The sequence below is a fragment of the Eubalaena glacialis genome, chromosome 7, assembly GCF_028564815.1.
Source record: "Eubalaena glacialis isolate mEubGla1 chromosome 7, mEubGla1.1.hap2.+ XY, whole genome shotgun sequence".
NCBI lineage: Eukaryota > Metazoa > Chordata > Mammalia > Artiodactyla > Balaenidae > Eubalaena > Eubalaena glacialis.
This window is the reverse complement of record NC_083722.1, coordinates 67,660,263-67,687,874: the sequence shown is the minus strand read 5'-3', so window position 1 is coordinate 67,687,874 and position 27,612 is coordinate 67,660,263. Positions and strand designations below refer to the sequence as shown.

General features: G+C 41.5%; 1 protein-coding gene across 5 annotated transcripts in view; it reads right to left on the bottom strand.

The window, feature by feature from the left end:
* Window positions 1-27,612, bottom strand: part of ULK4 (unc-51 like kinase 4) — a 529,164-nt gene that overhangs the window by 230,353 nt on the left and 271,199 nt on the right. For 4 of the 5 annotated variants that reach the window (XM_061195276.1, XM_061195278.1, XM_061195279.1 and 1 more), the window contains one exon: window positions 1,597-1,702. The exons of the other annotated variant lie outside the window; for it this stretch is intronic. In XM_061195276.1, coding sequence (XP_061051259.1) covers window positions 1,597-1,702 — 106 coding nt within the window. The remainder of the gene's footprint in view (window positions 1-1,596; window positions 1,703-27,612) is intronic. 5 annotated transcript variants of the gene reach the window in all.

The following is a 27,612-nucleotide window of genomic DNA, read 5'->3' as shown; positions in this document are numbered from 1 at the left end:
AACGAGCTACCACTACACACCTAACAGAATGTCCAAAATCCAGAATACTGACAACACAAACTGCTGGCAAGGATGCTGAGGAACAGGAACTCTCATTCACTGTGGGAATGCACAATGGTACAGCCACTTTGGAAGACAATTTAGCAGTTCCTTACAAAATTAAACAGTTAGTGTATGATTAGCAATTGCACTTCTTGGTATTTACCTAAAGGAGTTCAAAACTTAAGTCCCCACAAAAAGCTGCACACAGATATTTACAGCAGCTTTATTCAGAACTGCCAAAACCTGGAAGCAACCAAGATGTCCTTCGTTAGGTGAATGGATTAATAAACTGTGGTGCATCCAGACAACGGAGAATTATTCAGCGCTAGAAAGAAATGAGCTGTCAAACCATGAAAAGACATGGAGAAACCTTAAATAAACATTACTAAGTGAAAGAAGCCAATCTGAAAAGACTACCTACTGTGTGATTCTAACTTTATAACATTCTGGAAAAGGTAACACTAGGGAGACAATAAAAAGATCAGAGGTTGCGGAAGGCAGGGGTATGAATAGGCAGAGCACAGAGGATTTTTAGGGTGATGAAAGAAAAGACACCGTATAATATTGTGATGATGGATATATGTCATACATTTGTCCAAACACATAGAATGTACAACACCAAGAGTGAACCCTATTGTAAACTAAGGACTTTGGGTGACTAGGATGTCAATGTTGGTCTACCTTTAGTAAAGAACATAACACTTTCGTGAGTGATGTTGACAATGGTGTAGGCTATGCATGTGTGGAGGGCAGGGGTTTTATGGGAAATCTCTGTACCTCCCTCTCAATTTGGTTTTAAACCTAAAACTACTCTAAAAAAATGAAGTCATTAAAAAGTTTTTCATTTTAGGGCTTCCCTGGTGGCGCAGTGGTTGAGAGTCTGCCTGCCAATGCAGGGGACACGGGTTCGAGCCCCGGTCTCAGAGGATCCCACATGCCGCTGAGCGGCTGGGCCCGTGAGCCACAACTACTGAGCCTGCGCGTCTGCAGCCTGTGCTCCGCAACAAGAGAGGCCGCGATGGTGAGAGGCCCGCGCACCGCGATGAGGAGTGGCCCCCACTTGCCGCGGCTGGAGAAGGCCCTCACACGGAAGAGAAGACCCAACACAGCCATAAATAAATAAATAAATAAATAAAATTAATTAATTAATTAATTTTTTTAAAGTTTTTCATTTTAATATTACAGATATGCATAAAGTGTAAAGTGTAACTCATCCAGTCTCATTTTCCAAGGTGCTTTTGACCATATATGCTTTCATTTTGATAGGCAGAAATAAGTCTAAATACTCTGCTTACACTCTACTTCTTGGTTTCTCATCTGTAAGGAGTCTGTATTGATTTTGTGACATGAAGGAGAATGAATTAACTCAGAGAATCTATCACAATCTAACGACACTTTCCATTTCTGCTGGTGATGTTATCATTATTTGTACACCTTTAAACATCTATTTTGATTGATCAACTTTAAATAGTACTTCTTGACTCTCTAAGATGAGGAAACTTACAAATAGGCAAAGTTCAGCATAATCAAAGATGAAGTCTAAGAAGCATTTACCTTGTTCATAAAGTAGCTTCATATTCAAATCTTTGCAGGTGACCAGATTGTTGAGCAATGCAACCACACTTTGCATGGTGTTACCCAGAATGTTCGCCTGATGTTCCTGCAACAGATCACCATTCCATCATAACAGTACAGAAATAGCATTACATCGTAATAAAGACAAATGATCAAACGACCTCCATCCCTTCATTCTTTTACAAGGTTGAATGATTATTTTTTTGCACTTGGGTGAAGCAGACCCCTCTGTGGTAAGGCCCCATCAGTGAGTTAGGTGAGCGGGAGGCAGTCTGAATCGCTCAGCACCAGCACTGCTGCATGCAGTCCCCTGCCCATGCACTGAGGGACAACCACATAGCCCTCTGTGCTTTCAAAGGGCACCAAAGGAGTCAGAGAGATCAGAAATCAAGTACGTGGAACTTAGGAAACCACATCTGAAAGTGATTTTGAGATCACAGAAGAAAAACTTCTTAAAGAAATATTTCTGCTGTTTGGAGAGTAAACTGCTATTCTCCTTCTTCAGTCTTACACATTGCTGGTTATGTTGGATATGACTTACTGCATCACTGCTTCAGTGTAATAAACTACACTTGGGACCTGAAAAAGTGAATTTTGCTTTCCCTAACACTTTGCATCATACAGCAGGGAGTAACTTTGGCCCTCATTTCTCATTGTAAAGACACAAAAGATAACTTCTTTGTAACTTTTAAGGGATCTTAAAAATAACTTGGGGCTTCCCTGGTGGCGCAGTGGTTGAGAATCCACCTGCCAATGCAGGGGACACGGGTTCGAGCCCTGGTCTGGGAAGATCCCACATGCTGCGGAGCAACTAAGTCCGTGCACTGCAACTACTGAGCCTGCGCTCTAGAGCCTGTGAGCCACAACTACTGAGCTCGCATCCCGCAACTATTGAAGCCCCCATGCCTAGAGCCCATGCTCCGCAACAAGAAAAGCCACAGCAATGAGAAGCCCGCGCACCTCAACGAAGAGTAGCCCCCACTCGCCGCAACTAGAGAAAGCCCACGCACAGCAACGAAGACCCAACACAGCCAAAACTAAATAAATAAAATAAATTAAAAAAAATAACTTGCTTTAGTTTTGTTTCCTTTTCACTCTTCTGAATTTTTAAAAAATTAAACAACTAGCACTGATTGTGATTGAAACTATAAAATTTCAAATAGTATAAAAATAAAGTCTTTAAGCTCCAGGACTAGGTGAGGCAAGCCAGCTGCATAGAGTATAGAAAGAATGGAGGCACTCGCTCTCAGGACTGTGCCAATGCAAGCACTTGCTGGAAGTGAGTGCTTCTAGGCGGCTAGCTTGTCCCACACTAGCCCTGGCCCCACCCCCTGGTCACTGTTAATAACGAGTCCTATCCTAAAGAGTTATGCGTGTATCAATTTAGTAGACTCCATCCAGACCCTTTCCTATTCATTTCCTCCCTTTCTCTCTCTCTCTCTCTCTCTCACACACACACACACACACAGAAATACATGGTTTGCTCTGTTATCTAAACATAAGTTATATCATATTTATTAATTCACGCAACAAATAACTAATGAAGAGCTATTATGTACCAGGCACTGTTCTAGGCACCTGAGGGAACAAAACAAGGTTCCCTGTCCTCATGGAAATAGACAACAAACAACAGGCACAGGGACTTCCCTAGTGGTCAAGTGGTTAAGACTCTGCACTCCCACAGCAGGGGGCCCGGGTTTGATCTCTGGTCAGGGAACTAGATCCCGCATGCCCCAACTAGAGATTCCGCATGCCGCAAATAAGACCCGGAGCAGCCAAATAAATAAATAAATATTTAAAAAAAAAAAAAAAACAGGCAGAGTAAATAAGTAAACTGGACTATGTGTTAGAAGATAACAAGTGCTATGGTAGAAAAAGAAAAGAGCAGAGCAGGAAAGGAGGGTTGGGAATTTAGCAGTGACGCTCTCCATCATTTTACATTGTGTGGTCAGGGTGGGACTCATTGAGAAGGTGTCATTTGAGTGGAAATTTTATTTTACTTTTTAAATGCTGAAGCATCTTAGAATTCTTTGGACTAATTTAGTTTTAATAAAATTTTCTTTTGAAATAATTTTAGATTTACAGATGAGTTGCAAAGACAGTGTAGAGAGTTTCCATATACCCTTCACCCAGATGTTCCCTATGTGAACAGCATACCCAACCAAGGTACACTGATCAAAACTTGGGACTGGGACTTCCCTGGTGGTCCAGTGGTAAAGAATCCGCCTTCCATTTTTCACAGAACTAGAATAAAAAATTTCACACTTTGTATGGAAACAAAAAAGACCCCGAATAGCCAAAGCAATCTTGAGAAAGAAAAATGGAGCTGGAGGAATCAGGCTCTCGGACTTCAGACTATACTACAAAGCGACAGTAATCAAGACAGTATGGTACTGGCACAAAAACAGAAATATAGATCAATGGAACAGGATAGAAAACCCAGAGATAAACCCACGCACATATGGTCACCTTATCTTTGATAAAGGAGGCAAGAGTATACAGTGGAGAAAAGACAGCCTCTTCAATAAGTGGTGCGGGGAAAACTGGACAGCTACATGTAAAAGAATGGAATTAGAACACTTCCTAATACCATACACAAAAATAAACTCAAAATGGATTAAAGACCTAAATGTAAGGCCAGACACTATAAAACTTAGAGGAAAACATAGGCAGAACACTCTATGACATAAATCACAGCAAGATCCTTTTTGACCCACCTCCTAGAGAAATGGAAATAAAAACAAAAATAAACAAATGGGACCTAATGAAACTTAAAAGCTTCTGCACAGCAAAGGAAACCATAAACAAGACAAAAAGACAACCCTCAGAATGTGAGAAAATATTTGCAAATGAAGCAACTGACAAAGGATTAATCTCCAAAATTTACAAGCAGCTCATGCAGCTTAATATCAAAAAAACAAACAACCCAATCCAAAAATGGGCAGAAGACCTAAATAGACATTTCTCCAAAGAAGGTATACAGATTGCCAACAAACACATGAAAGAATGCTCAACATCATTAATCATTAGAGAAATGCAAATCAAAACTACAATGTGATATCATCCCACACCGGTCAGAATGGCCATCATCAAAAAATCTACAAACAACAAATGCTGGAGAGGGTGTGGAGAAAAGGGAACCCTCTTGCACTGTTGGTGGGAATGTAAATTGATACAGCCACTATGGAGAACAGTATGGAGGTTCCTTAAAAAACTAAAAATAGAACTACCATACGACCCAGCAATCCCACTACTGGGCATATACCCTGAGAAAACCATAATTCAATAAGAACCATGTACCACAATGTTCATTGCAGCTCTATTTACAATAGCCAGGACATGGAAGCAACCTAAGTGTCCATCGACAGATGAATGGATAAAGAAGATGTGGCACATATATACAATGGAATATTACTCAGCCATAAAAAGAAACGAAATTGAGTTATTTGTAGTGAGGTGGATGGACCTAGAGTCTGTCATACAGAGTGAAGTAAGTCAGAAAGAGAAAAACAAATACCGTATGCTAACACATATATATGGAATCTAAAAAAAAAAAAAAAAAAAAAGGTCATGAAGAACCTAGGGGCAAGACAGGAATAAAGATGCAGACCTACTAGAGAATGGACTTGAGGACAGGGGGAGGGGGAAGAGTAAGCTGGGACAAAGTGAGAGAGTGGCATGGACATATATACACTACCAAATGTGAAATAGATAGCTAGTGGGAAGCAGTCGCACAGCACAGAGAAATCAGCTCGGTGCTTTGTGACCAGCTAGAAGGGTGGGATAGGGAGGGTGGGAGGGAGGGAGATGCAAGAGGGAAGAGATATGGGGATATATATATATATGTATAACTGATTCACTTTGTTATAAAGCAGAAACTAACACACCATTGTAAAGCAGTTATACTCCAATAAAAACGTTAAAGAAAAAAAAAAAAAAAAGAACCCGCCTTCCAATGCAGGGGACGCAGGTTCAATCCCTGGTCAGGGAACTAAGATCCCACATGCCGCGGGGCAACTAAGCCCATGCTCCACAACTACTGAGTTCACACGCCTCAACTAGAGACCCTGCGTGCTGCAAAACTACAGAGCCTGCACGCTCTGGAACCTGCATGCCACAACTAGGGAGAGAAAACCCGCACGCCACAACGAGAGAGAAGCCCACGCACCACAACAAAAGAGCCCGCATGCCTCAACGAAGATCCCGTGTGTCGCAACTAAGACTTGATGCAGCCAAAAATAAATAAAATAAATAAATAATAAATAAATAAATCTTTAAAATAAAAAACAAAACTAGGGACTTAACACTGATACAAAACTAATAGTGAAACTACAGACTTTATTCAAATTTCACATTTTCCACTAACATCCTTTTCTGTTCTGGGATCCAATCCAGGATGCCATATTGCACTTAGAATTAACTCATTTTTGCAATACATATTTACTAAGTGCCCACTGTTCTAGGTACTTGGCTTATGTCAGTGAATAAAAGAGACCAAAAAAAATTTTTTTAATTAATTTTTTTAAGAAAAAGCCCTGCCCTTGCGGATGCCCTGTGGAGTTTACCTTGAAGCAGAGAGGGAAGACAACATAGTAAATAATTCCATGGTATGTTAAAGACGATACACACTACAGGAGAACAGAACAGGGTAAAGTGGTTTGGGAGTGCTGCAGGGGAAGGCTGCAGTTTTAAACAAGGCACGTAAGGCAAACCTCCTTTGGAAGGCAGCGTCTGAGCAGGTTTGGATTTACTCTTTATGCTGCCAGGTTCTGTTAGCTAGTTTGTTTTAGGGTAGTTGCATCAATGTTCTTCAATGTTATTGGCCTATGAGTGACATCCTCATCTGATTTTAGTATCAGTTTCACGCTAGCCTTGTCCATCCATTTTATTCCACAAATATTTATTGTGCATCTATTTCTGGGTGATGTGGTAGAACTCACTAATAAAAGCAACTGGGCTCAGTGTATTTTTACCGGTAGATCTTCAAGTATTTTTTTGAAAAACATCTTATACTCAGGAATGTACACACTGACCCAATTTTATTTCCATTTTCCAAGAAAATCACCTATAATGTCCAAGTTTCCAAACGTATTGTAATAGAATCGTACACAGCAGTCACCTGTCTTCACCTGTCTTCTCTGAACCGACTGACATCACCTTTTACCTGTCTCCTCCCTCTTTCTTACTGGTCAGACTCACCAAAGCCTTGCCTATTTTATTGGTCTTTTCAAGGAACCAGCTTTCTGTTTTAATCAAGAATCTACATTTGTGACTTCAAGTTAGTCATTACAAATGTACACGATTTCCCACTTCCCTCTCCTAGGTATGCAGGAGGATGGCACTTCCCTGCCCCCTCATAATTCGAGATGCCCATAACTGGACTTGCCGTCCAGCGCCACGCCTGCCATTCCCCGACATGCTGACAGTGCCTTGCATTGTGGTCACCGTAAAATAACTCTCACTGGCATCCAAGCTTAATAAAAACACCTTCATTCTGCTCAAAAAGGGCAATCGATAGATACGGAGAAGCCAAACTGAACAGCCTCAACCATATAAAATTCACTGACACCAGCTTAAGAATATTAATGTGGAAGCAGTGGGCTGCCACCAATTTCATCTAATTATTCTTACAGTTGGTTGGAAGGAAAGGGTGATTAATAAGCACCAAGATGACATGACATGTTACTCATGATAAAGTAACTAACGATACATAGGAAGCCTATTCTTGTGAAGAATAAAGACACTAACAAATCTCTTCTTTTGGTCCCATTTGGTAAAATAACACATACCACTCCTGGTTCAAAGGCCAGTCTGGCGGCAAATATAGGTCAGTTTTACTGGAGATAAATCCATTGTTCCTTCCATATACATGTTTTTATGATTAAATGCACCTTTTCTGTGCTCTTGGCAGTATTTTTGGCTGGTTGCAAAGCCAATACTTTGGTTTTTCCTTGTGCTCACAGAGTGACAGCCACCTGTTGATGTAGGCATTTCCCTTAAGTACAAAAGCCAAGTTTCCAAATCTCTGTTACCCCTGAACACTAAGAACCCAGGACCATACCCCAGCCAACCAGGTCCTGAGACTCCTGGCCTGGGGTTTCCAGAATCACTGCAGAAGGACGGGCTCTGCCAGCCCCACTACTCAATCTGCAGAGGGGCACAAAGGTACACTCTATCAAAAGCCCCCACTAACCTTATCATGGAAACACTCAGGGCACCATATTTGATGCAGAGAATAGAGACCAATAATCCTACAACCAGACTGGGAGGCATGGTTCCTTTTCTATTCCAGCCATTATTCAAAACACTGTTGTGTTTTAGTTTCTTTGTTGTTGATTTTCAGACCATTCACAGACTGAACTTTGTTCTATATAAAGTAGGGGTGTTATTAAAATTATATTATAAAATTGTACTCACTTCCTCTTCCTTCTTGTAGGTATAAATGCTTCTTATCTAGTATGAGGGAGGGAGACCATGGAACAGAGTCATTGTTCCTGCTCAAGATGACAACATGGTTCTCTAGGGGAATCTAGACGGTTATTGCTGTGGCCTAGATCATAACTTCCCCCAGAAAGAATGCTAAAGACAGGCGAAGAGTAGTTGAGAATGTATAAATATGAATTAAGCATACTTCTATTATTTTCTATCAAATTGAGTTATTTCATTTCTCTTAGCAACTTTATTAAGATTTGTTCTTGCTGTTCACAGCCATATTCATAGCCCACAGGGGATAAATTATGCTTTGAAAAACATCATATTTACTTTCAAAGTCAGAGTCGAGAATTATATGAAGGGAGAAACCACCAGGGTAAACATGTGGGACAAGAGTTCTTCTTGGGCCCCTGGAAGACTGATGTAAAGAGGAAAGGGAACCACAAGTTTGATTCAAAGACCTTGGGTCAGAGCTGGAGGGAAGGGATGATGCTGATTAAAGCCTGTGTCTTCATTAGATGTTCCTCTAAGACAACCCCTCTCCCTAAAAAGGTCTACCTGAGCCCCAGGGTGAAAGGACTGTAACAGAAGCCTAGGTAAAATCCTGGTGTCTTTTTTTTAATCCCCATGGCTCACTAATAAAGAAAGGGGTCCACACCACTGGCACCCCAACACATGGAAGAAAAGTGGTGTGAGGAGAGAAGGAAGCTTTTAATGACCTGCAACAGGGTCTCTGGCAGAGGGTCTGGGGCCCAGGCACCAGCAGCTTCTGTGCTGATTGAGGCAGAGCAGCCACGTGGGCCCGAGCCGGGACAAGGCAGAACTGACAATATACTGATAAGGTACTATGTGCCATGGCCTCTACCCCAAGCATTCTATCTCATTTAATCCTCACCAAAATCCTGAAGTGACTACAGTTCTCCCCTCTTTACAGATAAGGACATTGAGGTTAGCAAGATGAAGTGTCACTTGCCAAGGATCACCCAGCTCCTCGATTGTGAAGCTGGGATTCAGTCTGTAGGATGGCAGGGGTCCCTAATCACCAAGCGACGTTGCCTGGTGACCACATTAATGGAGCAAGAGAGCAGAGGGTGGGGTGTCAGGGTCACCAGTCAGCACACCCCAGGTTAGCCAACATGACCTGAGGACCCACGGACTTAAAGGAATCTAGAGGCAGGGTGGAAAGAGGCACAGACATATTGATTTGGGGCCACTACTGTAATGTTGCCCTCCGTCTTCGGCTACAATGTGACCAGCCCTGTGTCACCACCACTGGGAACTCCTGGCTTCACAAGAGCCCTTAATACAGATCATTTGCTGTAAGACATGCAATCCGGAAGCAAGATGTGCGTATTAGGCAACTAAGGAAAGGGAAGAATGGGCATACTACCCCCAAGGATGAAATTACATACTAGCCCCACAGTCAATAGCCACATGATTGAGACACTCAGTGTTAGCGTAGGCTTGATGGGTGAGAAAGGAAGCTGAGCTCACAGGAGAAGCCATCACTGCTATCCTACAAAGACACCCAAGGCGATCCTACTGAACTTTAAGATTATGACGAAAATCTTTAACTCCTTCATCCATAGCCCAATAAGCAAGGCTGACCTAATTTGTGAGCCCAACGCCACAGTGTGCGGACATTTAACAAACAGGGCACTTGAGAGTTCTAATAAAACACAGCATTTGCCAGTAGAGATAATTAGAATTGAAGCCACAAAATTCTAGTGTTTGGCAACATAGATGAAACAACTTCATTAAAATGTACAGCTTCAGCAAATGAAAGGCAGGAGAGCACTGGACCCTGAAGAATCAGCCTTCTCAAAACTAATTGCTTCAGTGCTTAAAGAGGGCAGCTCTGCAACACCAAGGGCACAGCAAGGAAACACTGCTAAAAAACGATCAGTTTTCCCAAAGTGCTTTCGCTGTAAACAGAGCGTTATACTTGATGCTAATATCTCAAGATGGAAACGGCACTAGAAGACTCCAGATGTCCAGATGAAAAAGTTGGGCTGGGGTCTGAACAGTCCAGGTAGGAGATATCTGTAACGATCAAAAGTAACAATGAACTGTGGCAAGTCTCTTCCGCCCTTGGTGTGGGTCGGGATTCAAAAGACAACACATTAGAAGACAAGAGCCGATCCTACAAGGTTAGAGAGCACCGAGAGAACGAAAAGCAGAAACACACACAAGTGATGCACACGTGACATCCACGATCTCTTAGAAATAAACACACAGCGTATCCCATTCAACACACATTCACATTACCTTTCAGGGGGAAAAACTTACGTTGCTCTGCAAGCTGCCCCTGTACTGCGCATGTACTTGCAGTTGGTACAGAGGTGCTGCCCCAGGACGTAGTGGGGTGCCCACCCACTCTCCTTTTCTTACGTTCTCCTGCATAGCCAGAATGCTAGAGATCTGGAGCCTGCAGAAACGAGCCTTCAGAGCACCCAAACCACAAGAGTACATGCGTGCAGAAGAGGACACTTTCATATTATTGATTTTTCACAGGGCTGTCCCACAGGCAGCTCAAACTCAGTGGAATCTAAACTGAACTCAGCTCCTTTCCCCTCACACGTTCTCCTTTTCCATTTTCCAGTGAACGACCCTCCAATCTGCCGAGCTACCCAGTCATAAATCTTGGAATCACCCAGGACTACTGTCTCTATTCTCATCTCCCACATCCAATCAGCCATGACAGTCCCCTGATTCTCCCCGAGCCCCTCCTGAATCTGTCGTCTGCTCTCCAACCCCACTGCCACTGCCCTCTTTGGCCGGGGCCACCACCATCTCCTAAAGGTATCTCTACCTCCGGCCTCACCGTTCTGACTGCTAACCAGCTTCCTCTTTCTAAAGTGGCAGAGATTAGGCTCCACTCCCAGCGCTGACATCGGGGGCCGCGGGGCTGGGGAGTGAGCGTGTCGGAGTCTACAGTAGATCCAGGATGGAGGGAGGCCACTGCGTCCCACAGTCCAGTTTGTGCCCAAAGTCCCAGTGGGATTCCAAGGCCTGAAAGGGGGAGAAGCCACAAGAACCAGGAGATGACAGAGGAAAGGCACTGGAGCTCCAAGGCTTTCAATCCCAGAGGAGCACTGCATTATGATTTCGAAATAGTCTCAAGACTTATCGAGACAAATACTGACCCCTGGGGGTGAGGAACAGGGAAGGAAACAAACTGGATTAAACGGCAAGGGCACAGAGTGATTTAAAATGAATTCACTCATTTAGCTCATAAATATATATATGGGATTTCCTGGGAAGAAAGGCCAGGATGTAGGGGTCCAAAGTGGGACTGTTTGGGGTATGAGGAAGTTGGTGCTGGGGTAACCGCTACTGGGCCTCTGCTCTACCAGCTGTGAAGCAGTTAACCAGATCCTCTGCCCTGTGGTCGGGGTTCCGTGGGGCTGAGCAGACTCGGAGGGCCGGGAAATGTTCTTCTCCCATCTGTAGCCAAAAACATATGATGCTCTCACCTTAAGGGCCTAGAGGTATAAAATTAAGTCCCTTCTTTTATTTAGATCTCCCTCCATCCTTCTGGTTGAACACACAAGAGAAAAGAGTTTCAAATTGTTTTTAAATTTGACTGACAAACACGTTAGAGCTCCTCCAGCAGCAAATATAAGTTATTACCAGCAATACATTCCAGCTGGCACGGAAGGGAGTCTGGCTCAACTGGTACCATCTGTCAGTCAGTGTGCCAGCTCGGCTCTAGAATCCCAGTCCTGTGCAACACCCACGGCAGTGCACTGTGGATGCCCTTCCGGCAGGTTCATTGTGTCACTTGGCTTCCCCAGCCGTGCCCTTTCACATTATTTAGGCTTCTAGCAGGAAACTTCCGTCCTCTGGGCTCCCAGCAGGGCCCTAGGCCTCAAGGCAGGCGCGGTGGGCCCGAGCCAACACTGTTCAGGAGGGAGAACCCTGGCCGTGGAGCTGAAGGGAAGCTGCCAGGACCAGTGTCCCTGGGGATGGATTGTACCCCTTTCATGTGTCTGCCTGGAGTGTTGAAAGACAGGCCACTCTGGCCCACAACATGCTCTCTGAGCTAAATACAGGCCTGAAATAGCGGGGACAGATGAGAAAGAGAAAATACAAGTGTGCATCCAGACACAAAACCCCTCCTGCCTTCTCTTAGCATCTCTGCCAACGTGCAAAGTAAGAACAACAACAACAAAAGGAACGAAACTGGGTCATTTGTAGAGACGTGGATGGACCTAGGGACAGTCATACAGAGTGAACTATGTCAGAAAGAGAGAAACAAATATTGTATATTAACATATCTGTGGAATCTAGAAAAATGGTACAGATGAACCAATTTGCAAGGCAGAAATAGAGACACAGATGTAGAGAACAAACGTATGGACACCAAGGAGGAGGGGGGGGATGAATCAGGAGATTGGGATTAACATATATACACTAATATGTATAAAATAGATAACTAATGAGAACCTACTGTATAGCACAGGGAACTCTACTTCACTGTACAGTAGAAACTAACACAACATTGTAAAACAGCTATACCCGAATAAAAAAAAAAAAGAAAAGGAAAAGAACAACAATAAAAAAACATTAAAGGCTTGTCAAACTCATATTCCTTCTTAAAAATTCAGGCCAGATGTTGTTTGCTGAAGCTGGGGTGCGGGCGGGCACAAAGGCTGCCCTTCTCATGTTGGACGGCGCTTCCATCACCTTCCCGTGCTTGCCTTCATCACAGCGCCTACCACATCCCTTAACTGTTGTTCATCCATTCCTCGACCAATGCCGAGCCCCTTGAGGGAAGAATTAGGACATTTAGCCGGGTCTCCAGAGCCTAGGTGCAGTGCCCAGTATGCAGTGGCCTCTGGTAAAATAAGGAAATGCTCAATGTCGCTTATACGACCACAGCTCGGGAAGGGATATACAGCTTGTGGGATGCTCCTTCGAGAAATGAACTTGTCAGCAACTAGAAACTGCCTTCAATCAAGCAATCAGTAAATATTTGTGGAGCACCTAAAGTTTGCTATTTAAGGGTGTGAAACAGAACTACAAAAGGATTAAAAAATGACCTTTCTCAAAACGTTTTCAATCGCTATCTATTTACATCTGAATAATGTTTGCAATAAGTGATACATTCAGATATTTTGACTTCAAATGAAATACATAAAATCTCTCACCTGCTACATATTTGTCAAGTACTCATGAAGCACTTGAATCAGCATGGAAAATGTACACTCTCAAATTCTGAAAGACGTTGACAGTTTTAATGGGACCCTCCGTTAAAGATAACTGCTCACAAATATAAAGAAGTGTCCTATTCTAAAGAAAGAAAATATTACAGAAGGTAAAAATGAATGAAAAGATCAATACACAGAATTATGACAAGAGAGTTTTCAATTACAGCTATCTTGACTGTGGGAGTTTGCAGTTTTTGCAGTGGGAGTTCCCCAGGTGTTGGTACTCACGGTTCCTGTCCCAAAGGAGAACTAGTAAATCCTGCAGGAAAAAGATACTAGCGGGAAACGACTGGAAGTTTACTTAAACCTAGGGTTTCAAGGCACATAAAGAAATGGTGCAGTAAGTGAAAAGAAAACTGAGCTGAAAAAAATATAAGAGCTCCTTGGCCTGCCCCAAACCAGCTGGCAAGCCTGGAGCAAAGCAAGAATCATACTACCAGACTTTGGAAGAACTGGAGAGAACTTTCTAAGTCAATCATTTGATTTTAAAAATAAAGGAATCGAAGCCCTGAGAAGGGAACATAAGGAGTAGGGCCAGGACTTCAACTCAGAAGTGCATCTTCATTTTCCATTACTTCACTTTGCCCTCACAATTGTAAAATTCACATCAGGTAATGGATAAAGAAGATTTGGTACATATATACAATGAAATACTACTCAGCCATAAAAATGAATGAAATAATGCCATTTGCAGCAACATGGATGCAACTAGAGATTATCATACTAAGTGAAGTAAGTCAGAAAGAGAAAGACAAATACCATATGATGTCACTTATATGCAGAATCTAATATATGACACAAATGAACCTATTTACGAAACAAACAGAATCACAGATATAGAGACAGACTTGTGGTTGCCAAGGTGGAGTAGGGGGGTGGGGGAGGGATCGATTGGGAGTTTGGGATTAGCAGACGCAAACTATTATATACAGCATGGATAAACTAGGTCCTACTGTAGAGCACAGGGAACTATATTCAATATCCTGTGATAAACCATAATGGAAAAGACTATGGAAAAGAACGTATATACATGTATAACTGAATCACTTTGCTGTACAGCAGAAATTAACAAAACATTGTAAATCAGCTATACTTCAATAAAAAATAAATAAATAACGATCACATCGAGGTATGCAGAGTCAGGGAGGTAACTTTAAAGATGGATACAAATTTTGTGCACACTGGAGTAATGTTTTAAGTACTTCTCCCCAGGGCTGCAGACTCATTTGTCCTTAGCATCTTCTTTGATAGGTCAGCTCTTATCCCTGAACAGGTAGGTGGGATACCACTGGGGAAATGGAAAAACCTCAACATAATGCCTACTGACCCCCATGCCTGGGAAGCACATACTTTCTGGGGCTGACAGGATTTTTTCAACCAGTTTTTGTTGCAGAGGGTTATCTCTAAAGAGGTGATAGGAGAGCCTGGCCATCTCACAGAAATGTTAAACAAGGAGCACCTTTTCCCAATAAATTATTCTGAGCAGGTAACAAATCAGACATCAGGGAAATTGCAAACAAACACATATATGTGATGTTTAAAAATCAGCAGCATCTAAGGCAGCCCCGGCTTCTGTCACTCTCCCTAAAATATGCTGCACTTGGTATTTTATGCATGATCACACTTTTGTTCTCAATCTCCATAATGGAGGGCAGTTTTCCTTTTCTTAGACTCTACTTAGATAATAACAGTTATATTTGTTGGAACATTCGATAAGCTCATTTTTGTCCACACGATGATAAAAACTATAACATCTTGGAAAACAAACTGGCTGCAATGGGATAAAATCATCTCAGGAATTTTTCATTTCCTAGATGATATTTTGTGTTCTTACTAGCATTTAAAAAAATTAAATGGAATTGGAAGATTCCCTAGATATAAGCATAAACTGGTCAATGTTAATGTGGTTCATGCTGGACAACCATGGAGGGGGCGCATCAAGGGGTCTTTTGCTGGGAAAAGGTTTGAGAGAAAGGATCAATAAACCTGCAGGGCATGGGCTGGGCAAACAAGAAGAGTCAGGAGACTGACCAACTTGACCACGGGAGAAAGTGACCATATACTTGCCAGTGTCCATTTCTGAAGTTGAAAAGGGAACTGACAGTTTAAATTAATTTCTTATGCCAAACCAGGCAGTATGTCTAAGAGCCTTGAGACATCAGCTGACCCTCCCCTTTAATATCTATTCTGGGACAAACACCCTTGGCAGCCTTGGCTATAGGCTAGGCATCCAAGACTCATCTATGGAGTGCCCATTTGGTCACGGCGTTGTTTCTGCATGAAAGCAACAGTCCCACCAATCCGTGAAAAGTCCCTTGAGCTCAGGAATGAGCAAGTGAGGAGGAGGGAAAAGGGACAGCTATGGTGTTTTCATATTTTTAACTCCTGTATTTCAATAAATGAACTTCAGCTTGAAGAGCTTAGATGTCAAGTTGGCATCATTAAATTTTCCTCATGCAGGTCTGAGAGAAAGCCAGAAATCAGAATGAGTGCTAAGAATAAGGGGAGGGAGGAAGGATGGAAGGGAGACAGACTACGGAGGGAGAAAGGATGGGAAGGAAGAAAAGAGGGTCAGAAGGATTTTCCCCAAGAGGAAAAGTGAGCCCAGTAGGGCTGAGCTCAGGGAATAACCCCTCGTCTGCAGGTGCTAAATCAAGAGGTCTCTGCATCCAAGGCAGCTGTTCACCTCCATCTGGAACGAAAAGTGAGGCACAGACCTACCACACATCCAGCCACTGGGTGCCTCCAAATAAGTGCTGACCAGTGTTTCAGAGGGAGGTGCACAGAGACAGAGCTCTCATTCCTGCACGTCACCACTGTCTACTGTCAGCCCCCAGGGGACCCCTGCCATTCTCGACAGGGAGCAGAAAAGCAAGAGGAAGTGCTTTTTAACTCTGGGCACTTTAACTGTTCTCTTTAAATCTGGGCACTTCCAGCTGTTTCTGGATTCGTGGAGCCCTGCTTCTGGGTTGCTTTCTTGCTACCACACTTTCACCTGTGAGTAGAGTGATGGTATCACAGCCCCTCCCGCATGTGGAATTTTTTTTTTTTTTACTTTTTTTTTTTTTTTAACTTTACATTTATTTATTTTTTGGCTGCCTTGGGTCTTCCTTGCTGCGCGCGGGCTTTCTCTAGTTGCAGTGAGTGGGGGCCTGCATGTGAATTTTGATGAGCTGCAAATGACTAGATGCCTGGTCCCCTCGGGCTGATTGGCTGGCCGGGAATCCCTCCTCCTGTTGGGGTGCATGATAATGAATGGTGACGGCTGTCATGAGCTTGTGTTGGTGTGGGGTGAACAGAGAAGGGGTGTTGATCCTTAGGCGATGCCCCTGAGCTTCACAGGCATAAACAGCCCACTCCCGGAGGACTGGATTTTATTATTCGCCAGTTTTACTGGCTAAACTTAGAATCTCATCTCTCAGGGCACAAGTAGCAGGTTAAGCAAACCAATCAACCAACCAAAATCTGTTTAGGAAGCAGAGGAAATAATTCACGTAGCTCCAATTCTGAAACGTTGCACGTCTCTATGCTCTGAAGTTCAACAAAACGTGTGGGTTCTGCTCCCACCAGGGATCTGCACTCCACCAGAGAGAGAGGCCGAGAGCAATGACTCTGAGCCACGTCGTCCAACTCACTGTCACCAGATCCAACAAGGGCAGAGAAAGAGGCAAAACCTCAGGCAGCTGGAAACACGTTGTCTAAAGCCATACAGATGACAGGGAGACTTTCCCCTACAGCAACTCAGAGGGGCAGAGCGCCCAGATGCATCATTTTGCATCAGCTGTCTTATCCAGGTGCAGGGCTGCAAGCTCCACTGGAAGTAAGCAGCAGGGGGAAAGCACTGCCTTTTATGGCTGCAGAAATGGATGCCCGGAGAGAAATGATCTACTTGGAGACTCAAGCTAAGGTCCTTTTCTTCCCTAACATCCTTTGATGCTATACCCGATGCTGTGTCTTTCCCAAATGAATCTTTGAATGAGAGGTTAAACAATGTCAAATTATATAACAATTTCTAAGCTTTGTGACTATAGTTAAACAAAACTGTCTCAAATATTTATCTGTGGATTGTGGCAAAGATCACTTAAATATAAGTTTTAGCACTAGATTGGCATCCCCGCATCTACCCCTCCACAGAATGCTCATTAATCAAACCCAAGAACAATATAAAGTTGTGATATAATGTGAGGAAAAAAATCCTCAGAATCCTGCCTTTCTTCAGCCCCCTAGAAGAATCCCAAATAGCAGAATCCAGCTGAGCTACCACCAATGCCAACTTCACCACATCAATTTTGGAAGGGAGGGAGAAAAAGAATATGTTTATGAATTACTGTCTGCTTAATCACAGGGTTTTATAACATAGAAAACAAAACTGACTTGGACAGAATAAATGGATGGTAGCTAAGATCCCACACTAAAAAAGAAAAAAGGTTTTAGTGTGAAATTGCATAAATTTAAAAACATACAAACACATACACTTGCACAGACATACACAAAACTCTTTACAAAGTACTATGTGAACAATTTGTAGGTTATTCATCATTTTGAGTAGTCTGCCCACCTGATATACTTCTGTATAACAGAAAATAGAGTATATAATTTTGAAGAAGGTAAAAAATGAAAAATCTCCTCTGCACACAAATGAATGTCACTCCTTCAACAATCTGTACTAAAGACCAGCATATGCCAGGCCTGCCCTAGATCCTGATGAAGCGCCCCAAACCTGCCCCGGGATACCTGCCATTGGGGAGCTTCCCATCCAGTGGGTGGGCAGGGCAGACAATCAGAACAGGCTAAGGGGCAGCACGGTGTGCCAATCAAGGCAAGCCCTACTCTAAGTATCCCAGGGAATGAGACCTTGGAGAACTGAGATGATGAAAGAAGATTTTAGGACGGAGATGGGAATGGACCTGGGCAGGAACCTGGGGAGGTACCTAGAACCTGAGGAAGAGCAGAGACCCTGCAACTTAGGAACATGCAGTTGAGAGGCATAAGACGTTACAAGGGCACACTGAGGCCGATTACTCTCAACACTTGGCTAAGACTTTTGGAATCCACACTAAATCCTGGTTTATAGTAAATGCCCAGGATATTAATTTCTTGGGGATTCAGTGGCATTGAAAGCAAACTAGACATCCACTGTCACTATGACTCGCGGATATGAGTTACATCATCTCCGCATAGAGTGGGCAGGAGTGGCACCATGTCACCCTCGTGGTCAACTCCACAGGGGTCACTCCCTGCCAACCTCGCTCAGCTCACCTCTGAGCAGCCTTCATCACCTGGCCTCCACACCTCCCTTCCTGCTTTCACTTGGCCCTGGGGGCCTCTGGGCATTGACTTCAGACTGAGCCTAAATTCACTAGGCTCTACCTCTCTGGCTGGAAAGGCCAGCTCTCACCCCTTAGTTACAGCAAACAGAGGGGGCAAAAACTTCTGGAGGTTTTTAAGGCATATGGATTCTTAACTATCCTTCTACCATGAGTAGAAGGCTAACACTATTACTGATTCTGTTATTATCTACAAATATGATTTAGCTGTGGATATCCTTGAAGGCAAAGGGATAACCAGAAGGATTCTTATGAATTCTCAGAGCCTCTGCACTTTAGGGACAGTCAGCAGTAAGTCTTAGTTTTCTTTTCAACTATAAAACCAAACTTCTTTTGTATGAAAGCTCTCAGATAACGATACATATGGCTTTCAAGAGATGAGGTCAGAGGGCTTTCCTGGTGGCGCAGTGGTTAAGAATCCGCCTGTCAATGCGGGGGACATGGATTCGAGCCCTGGTCCGGGAAGATCCCACATGCCGCGGAGCAACTAGGCCCGTGCGCCACAACTACTGAGTCTGCGCTCTAGAGCCCGCGAGCCACAAGTACTGAAGCCCACATGCTCTAGGGTCCGCGTGCCGCACCTACTGAGCCCGCGTGCTGCAACTACTGAAGCCCGCACACCTAGAGCCCGTGCTCTACAACAAGAAAAGCCACTGCAATGAGAAGCCCGCACACCACAACCAAGAGTAGCCCCCACTCGCTGCAACTACAGAAAGCCCAGACGCAGCAACGAAGACCCAATGCAGCCAAAAAAAACCAAAAATCAAAAACAAAAACATAACCACACATGGTGATTATGCCTAAAAAAATTAAAAAAAAAAAAAAGAGCGAGATGAGGCTAGAAGGAGGATATATGATACTCTGGATGTGAGACGCTGATATCAAATAGCAAAAATGAAAGAACAGCATATTACTGGCTATTTTTGTTTTTTAATGGAACTCACAGGCTTCTATGTGCTCCCCAGAAATGCCTCAGAGTTGTGATGTGGCTGGAAGCCTAAATGAGGTTTCAGAAAAGATAATGGAGCTTTAATGATGGAAACAGTAAGAAAATTAAATCTAATCATGTTCCATTAAGCATACTCTAAGCTCCCATTTTTACTAAATTATTTTATTATGATTTTGCCTCTGTCTATTGAAACAATCTTTTACAGCAATTTGATTTGCAAGCATAAATAAGTCTCATTTAATAAACCCAGTGGGATTAATAAGATGAGATGGATCATCTAAAATTTTACTCATTCTGCAATCAGAAAGTAACCATTCAGAGAGATGAATACTTTGTTTTATATTTATTTCAGAGGAAAACATTACACTCTAATTAGAATCCTATTCAACAGTAATGTATTACCTGCTAGAGAGACTATCTCCAACCAGGCAGCTCCTTCTAGACCAGGCTTGAAAGGGAGTCACAGTCATCCCCACCTCAGGCGCTGGTGGGTCCCACACTACCAGTCACCTCACCTCCTCAGGCCTCAGCCCCCATGCTTGTTCTCCTCCTCCTACTGTTTGATGGACGGGTACCACGTTCGGAGTGTTTTGTTACTACGGACTGGAACTGCTGGACTGTTTGCCTCCAGCAAGACGCTCCTGCGTAGCCATCTAGATGTGAATCCTTGAGTACGTGAGTTGTGAACAATCACACAATCTGTCTAGGGGCAGGCAAATGACTGTCAACAATCATGCGATCTCTCATGGAATGCCATAGGGGAAGATGGGAGAGGGTGTTCATTCTGGTCTCTGCAGAGAACGGAAGCACCTGTCAGAATAGGTAGGTGGGGTTTTAGATGTTCTTTCCAAAGCATGTTTACTTGCAAAACGTGTCACGATGATAAAGCTATGAAGCTTAACTAGAATCACCATTCGCTAATTAAATGAGTCTCTGGGCCAAATCCTAAGGGAGGCTATTAAGAAATAAAGGACTTAGTAGAGAAACTCACATTTAGAAAGAATGGTACCGATGGGAAAAGAGGTTGGGAGGGTGTTATATGATGAACAGACATAAATCCATACCAATTTTCCATTCTAACTTTGTATTAAGGTCTGAAGAGAAAGAAAAAAAATTATTATTAAGGATACACTTACGAAACAATTTTAACTAGAGATCATAAAATGTAATAAGTTCATAATGATTACTAATATGTAAATGCCCAATAACACAGCAACAACTCTCAGAAATCAGAAGAAGTGAAGAGAAATACATGGAACCATACTAATAATCCGGTACTGTATACCACCTCCTTCCATCTAAGATAGCTTATTAGTATGGTTATGCATGATAACTGCTCCATAAGCTATATCTTAGAGATGTCAAATTCTGACATATGTACAGAGTGTACACAAGCATACACAGAGAATTCATGAAAATTCACCAGAGCAGACACAAAGAAAACATCAATAAATTTCCCCCAAAATAAAAATTCTTCAGTGCAATTATCCAATACTATTAAGTAATTAAAAAACCAAACAAGCTTTTCTGAAATGCTATTTTAAAACTCTTGAGGGAAATACAGATCCAAATTGCAAAGTTCTGTGAAAATAAGGATAATGAAAACAACGCATTAGTATCTATGGAATACTACTAAAGTTATCAGAGGAAAACATACAGCATTAGATACCACAACAATAAAAATATACAAATACACACTCAGTTTTTAAAAAGCTAAGGAAAAAATGAAGTTACCAAAAGAAAGCAAAAGGATGAAATTCAAAAAGGTAAAAGCAGAATATAATGAATTAGGACACTTTTGCCTCTAGTAGGATACAATGGGTCACACAAGCCAATAATATCACCTTACAACAACTAGAAAACTCCAGAAAAATTACAAAATCATATCTGTAGAGATAACAGAGAGCTCAAAAGCACCAAGAAGTAACTGAACTAAAATCCAGAAAGTAGAGAACTTTTCCAGGGTGAACTGACACTTCCAAACATTTCCCCCACTAGGGAGGGGGGCATCTGCTGGTTCTGGATGCTGGCTGAAAGTTAGGCTTGGTACATAGAGAGGGCCTCCACTGAGGGCATGAGAAACTAGCAATGGTTTTAAAGGTTGTAAGAGGCTAGAAAGACAAACAGGAAGCTTCAGGGGCCTCAAATGCAAAAGTAGTATCCCCAGAAGACATTTTATGGATTCTGAAGCTGCGTAAGGCTAGTAAGCTGAACAGAAAGTCTGTAAAGGCTGAGTAAAATCTCCCCCAGTCAGTGGTACAGGCATAACTCAGAGATATTGCAAGTTCAGTTTCATCACAAACACACAAATATCATAATAAAGCGGGTCACACAAATTTTTTGGTTTCCCAGGGCACGTGGAAGTCATTTACACTCTACTACAGTCTATCGTGCAAAAGCGTCATGTCTAAAGAAACAACGTACACACACCTTAATTTAAAAATAATTTATTGCTAAAAAATGCTAACCACTACCTAAACCCTCAGCAAGTCACAATCTTTTTGCTGGTGGAGGGCCTGGCCTTGATGCTGATGGCTGCTGACTGGTCATTTTTGTGGCTGCTGAAGGTTGGGACGGCTGTGACAATTTCTTAAACTAAGACAACAATGAAGTCTGCCACATCCGTGGACTCGTCCCTTCATGAACAATTCCTCTGTAGCTTGCAATTCTGTTTGAGAGCATTGTGCCCACAGAACGTCTTTCAAAATTGCAGTCAATCCTCTCAAATGCTGCCACTGCTTTATCAACTAAGTGTATGCACTATTCTAAATCCTTTGTATCATTTCAACGATCTTCACAGCATCTTCACCAGGAGTAGATTCCATCTCAAGAAACCACTTCTTCTGCTCATCCACAAAAAGTAACTCCTCATCCATGCAAGTTTTATCACAGGGTTGCAGCAATTCCGTCACATCTTCAGGCTCCACTTCTAATTCTAGTTCTCTTGCTATGTCCACTACGTGTGCAGTTGCTTCTCCCACTGAAGTCTTGAACCCCTCAAAGTAATCCATGAGGGTGGGAACCAACTTCTTCGAAACTCCTGTTCATATTGAGAGTCTGACCTCTTCCCATGAATCATGAATGTGTTTATGGCATCTAGAATAGTAAATCTTTCCCAGAAGGTTTTCAATTGACTTTGCCCAGATCTGTCAGAGGAATCACTATCTATGGCAACTACAGCGTTATGAAATGTCTTTCATAAAGAGTAAGACTTAAAAGTTGAAATGACTTCTTGATTCATGGGCTGCAGAATGAATGTTGTGTTAGCAGGCATGAAAACAACATTAATCTGGTTGTACGTCTCCATCAGAGCTCTTGGATAACTAGATGCATTGTCAATGAGCAGTACTATTTTTTTTCAATGCTTTTGGGTATATATACATATTTTTAACATCTTTATTGGAGTATAATTGCTTTACAATGATGTGTTAGCTTCTGCTGTATAACAAACTGAATCAGCTATGTGTATGCATATATCCCCATATCCCCTCCCTCTTGCACCTCCTTCCCACCCTCCCTCCCTATCCCATCCCTCTAGGTGGTCACAAAACACTGAGCTGATCTCCCTGTGCTATGCAGCTGCTTCCCACCAGCTATCTATTTTACATTTGGTAGTGTATATATGTCAATGATACTTTTTCACTTCATCCCAGCTTACCCTTCCCTGTCCCAGTGCCCTCAAGTCCATTCTCTACCTCTGTGTCTTTATTCCTGTCCTGCCCCTAGGTTCATCAGAACTTTTTTTTTTTTAGATTCCATATATATGTGTTAGCATACGGTATTTGTTTTTCTCTTTCTGACTTACTTCACTCTGTATGATGGATGCTAGATCCATCTACCTCACTACAAATAACTCAATTTCATTACTTTTTATGGCTGAGTAATATTCCATTGTGTATATATACCACATCTTCTTTATCCATTCATCTGTTGATGGACACTTAGGTTGCTTCCATGTCCTGGCTATTGTAAATAGTGCTGCAATGAACATTGTGGTACATGCCTCTTTTTGAATTATGGTTTTCTCAGGGTATATGCCCAGTAGTGGGATTGCTAGGTCATATGGTAGTTCTATTTTTAGTTTTTTAAGGAACCTCCATACTGTTCTCCATAGTGGCTGTTTCAATTTACATTCCCACCAATAGTGCAGGAGGGTTCCCTTTTCTCCACACTTGCTCCAGCATTTACTGTTAGTAGATTTTTTGATGATGGCCATTCTGACCAGTGTGAGGTGATACCTCATTGTGGTTTTGATTTGCATTTCTCTAATGATTAGTGATGTTGAGCATCCTTTCATGTGTTTGTTGGCAGTCTGTATATCTTCTTTGGAGAAATGTCTGTTTCGGTCTTCTGCCCACTTCTGGATTGGGTTGTTTTTTTGATATTGAGCTGCATTAGCTGCTTGTATATTTTGGGGATTAATCCTTTGTCCATTGCTTCATTTGCAAATATTTTCTCCCATTCTGAGGGTTGTCTTTTTGTCTTGTTTATGGTTTCCTTTGCTGTGCAAAAGCTTTGAAGTTTCATTAGGTCCCATTTGTTTATTTTTGTTTTTATTTCCATTTCTCTAGGAGGTGGGTCAAAAAGGATCATGCTGTGATTTATGTCATAGAGTGTTCTTCCTATGTTTTCCTCTAAGAGTTTTATAGTGTCTGGCCTTACATTTAGATCTGTAATCCATTTTGAGTTTATTTTTGTGCATGGTACTAGGAAGTGTTCTAATTTCATTCTTCTACATGTAGCTGTTCAGTTTTCCCTGCACCACTTACTGAAGAGGATGTCTTTACTCCATTGTATATCCTTGCCTCCTTTGTCATAGATTAGTTGACCATAGGTGCGTGGGTTTATCTCTGGGCTTCCTATCCTGCTCCACTGATCTGTATTTCTGTTTTTGTGCCAGTACCATATTGTCTTGATTACTGTCGCTTTGTAGTATAGTATGAAGTCAGGGAGCCTGATTCCTCCAGCTCCATTTTTCTTTCTCAAGATTGCTCTGGCTATTCAGGGTCTTTTGTGTTTCCATACCAATTGTAAAAATTTTTTGTTTGAGTTCTGTGAAAAATGTCATTGGTAGCTTGATAGGGATTGCATTGAATCTGTACACTGCTTTGGGTAGTAGAGTCATTTTCACAATGTTGATTCTTCCAGTCCAAGAACATGGTATATCTCTCCATGTGTTTGTATCTTAATTTCTTTCATTAGTGTCTTATAGTTTTCCGCATACAGGTCTTTTGTCTCCTTAGGAAGGTTTATTCCTAGGTATTTTATTCTCTTCATTGCAGTAGTAAATGGGATTGTTTCCTTAATTTCCCTTTCAGATTTTTCATCGTTAGTGTATAGGAATGCAAGAGATTTCTGTGCATTAATTTTGTATCCTGCTTCTTTACCAAATTCATTGATTACCTCTAGTAGTTTTCTGGTATCATCTTTAGGATTCTCTATGTGTAGTATCATGTCATCTGAAAACAGTGACAGTTTTACTGCTTCTTTTCTGATTTGGATTCATTTTATTTCGTTTTCTTCTCTGATAGCCATGGCAAGGACTTCCAAAACTATGTGGAATAATAGCAGTGAGAGTGGGCAACCTTGTCGTGTTCCTGATCTTACAGGAAATGGTTTCAGTTTTTCACCATTGAGAATGATGTTGGCTGTGGGTTTGTCATATATGGCCTTTATTATGTTGAGGTATGTTCCTTCTATGCTCACTTTCTGGAGAGTTTTTATCATAAATGGGTGTTGAATTTTGTCAAAAGCTTTTTCTGCATCTATTGAGATGATCATATGGTTTTTATTCTTCAATTTGTTAATACGGTGTATCACACTGATTGATTTGTGTATATTGAAGAATCCTTGCATTCCTGGGATAAAACAACACTTTTAATGTGTTGTTGGATTCTGTTTGCTAGTATTTTCTTGAGGATTTTGCAGCTATGTTCATCAGTGATATTGGTCTGTAGTTTTCTTTCTTTGTGACATCTTTGTCTGGTTTTGGTATCAGGGTGATGGTGGCCTCGTAGAATGAGTTTGGGAGTGTTCCTCCCTCTGCAGTATTTTGGAAGAGTTTGAGAAGGATAGGTGTTAGCTCTTCTCTAAGTGCAAGTTAAAATCACACAAAGTGACCTTAATAATTAATGGGAAAAAAATATAATTGTTGCATGACCTTTAAAATTTGTTGTCAAAACATTCAAAACTCTTATTATCAGCTATGCATGTACAGGGGAATTTTTAAACCCTGATATTTACTACACTGTAATTTGAAACATTAGAAACATTGAGAATTAAAGTGTTTTATTTCATCGCTGTAAAACACCAACAAACAACAGTTTGAACAGTACTTGTGTTTTCCTCATCATATAACTTATAAACTGAGCATCTCTTCTATGCTTTGGGGAATTGTCATACTCATTTTCTAATATTTTATCATTTGTCTTTCAATGTTGTGAAATATCTCTGAGAGTTCCCTTCATGCTATTGTTTAACTGATGTCACTTCCTCTGGGAGATCTTCACTCTTTTCAGCACAATCACCTTCCTCACTAGTGTCAATACATGTACCTTTGCTGAGTTCCTCTGGCTGCATATCTAGACTTCCTGGAATGGCAGCAGTGGTCAACATTCTCACAGATTTTTATTCTCTAATTCCATTTACATTTGATTAAAATTTTATTTCCAGCATTATCACATTTCCTTTCTCTGCCGAACTTTTGTCTTTCAATCTCTTTTTCAATCATCCACGTTTGTGAAATGTCCTGTGGGTTTATCACTGGAAGATGAGAAGGAAACACAACTACAGATTTTGCTGTCTAAGCCTGAACAGAAACACCGTGACAAATCACCAACAGACTTTGAAAGAAGCGATGTGATAGGCCACTCATCGTGATGTGCATCTGTTATTCACTTAGTGACTTGATTTAAAAAGCTAGCAGTGAACTGTATACTTAATGCAATTACTCACAGTTTATATACCATGGTAAGTGAAATCTGAGCCATGTTTCTAGGAAACTGGAGTTACTTAACTAAACCACAGTAGTTGAAATTTATGCATACTGGAACCACACAAAGAAATTTATTAGTTCATATCTAAAACAGAAACGATGTATAGAGAGAGAGACACATAGAAACAAACACAGAAATACACTAAATATTAACTATGATTATCTCTGGGTATGGGGTTATAGCTAATTTCTATTTTCTTCTTTGGGCTTTTCTGTATATTTTAGTTTTCATACAATGAAGATCTAAAGGTAACACTTGTACAAAAAGGAAAAGCAATCATTATATTTAAAGGACAATACTAAGTTTTTTAAACTGATGATCTAGGGTGTTACCATTTCCTGGTGTAGAACATATATAATTTTAAACTCATACAAACCACCGGAAATCAGAAAATGCATATTTTTTTTCACAATTTTCCTTAGGTAAATGCTGATCAAATGTCACAGGGACTATTTCATCTAAGTGCCAGCAAATATTTTCTAGTTTGTTTTGTTTTTCCTTTTCCAATGAACAGACTATCACATTTTCTTCCTTTTCCCAAGTTCTTTGACTCTTAAAGCAGTGATGGGTTCTGTAAATATATTTTAACATTTAACCAGGGGGAAAAGTCATTGCTCATTTCCCTAAATATTTACCTTATTAAAATTATTTGGCATAAATTATTTCTCCCCAATAATATAAGTGCAACGAGTTTGTCTGAGAAAATGTCAAAGGAAAAATGTTGATGTGTACATGTCAATAATTATGCAGATGTGTACAGAGTTTGTACACACATGGTGAAAGCACAAAACAACACAGTAAGTGAAACAAAAACTTGCACTACCCTTAGCTTGGCCTAGGAGTTTATCAAACTCTATCCATATATTATGGGAAGTGTTTTACCCTTGAATGGCCCCTTAACTTGAAACATAAAAGAGGAAATATTAATACATGCAGAAATAAGTGTATAAAATAATATTACCATTAAGTTGATTACTTACACAATTGCTTTCTGGTAGGCACATTAACATTCCCACCCTAGTTTTTTGGTGAGTGTATTTTTCTTAAGCAACTAATATCACAAACTTCATTAATGACAG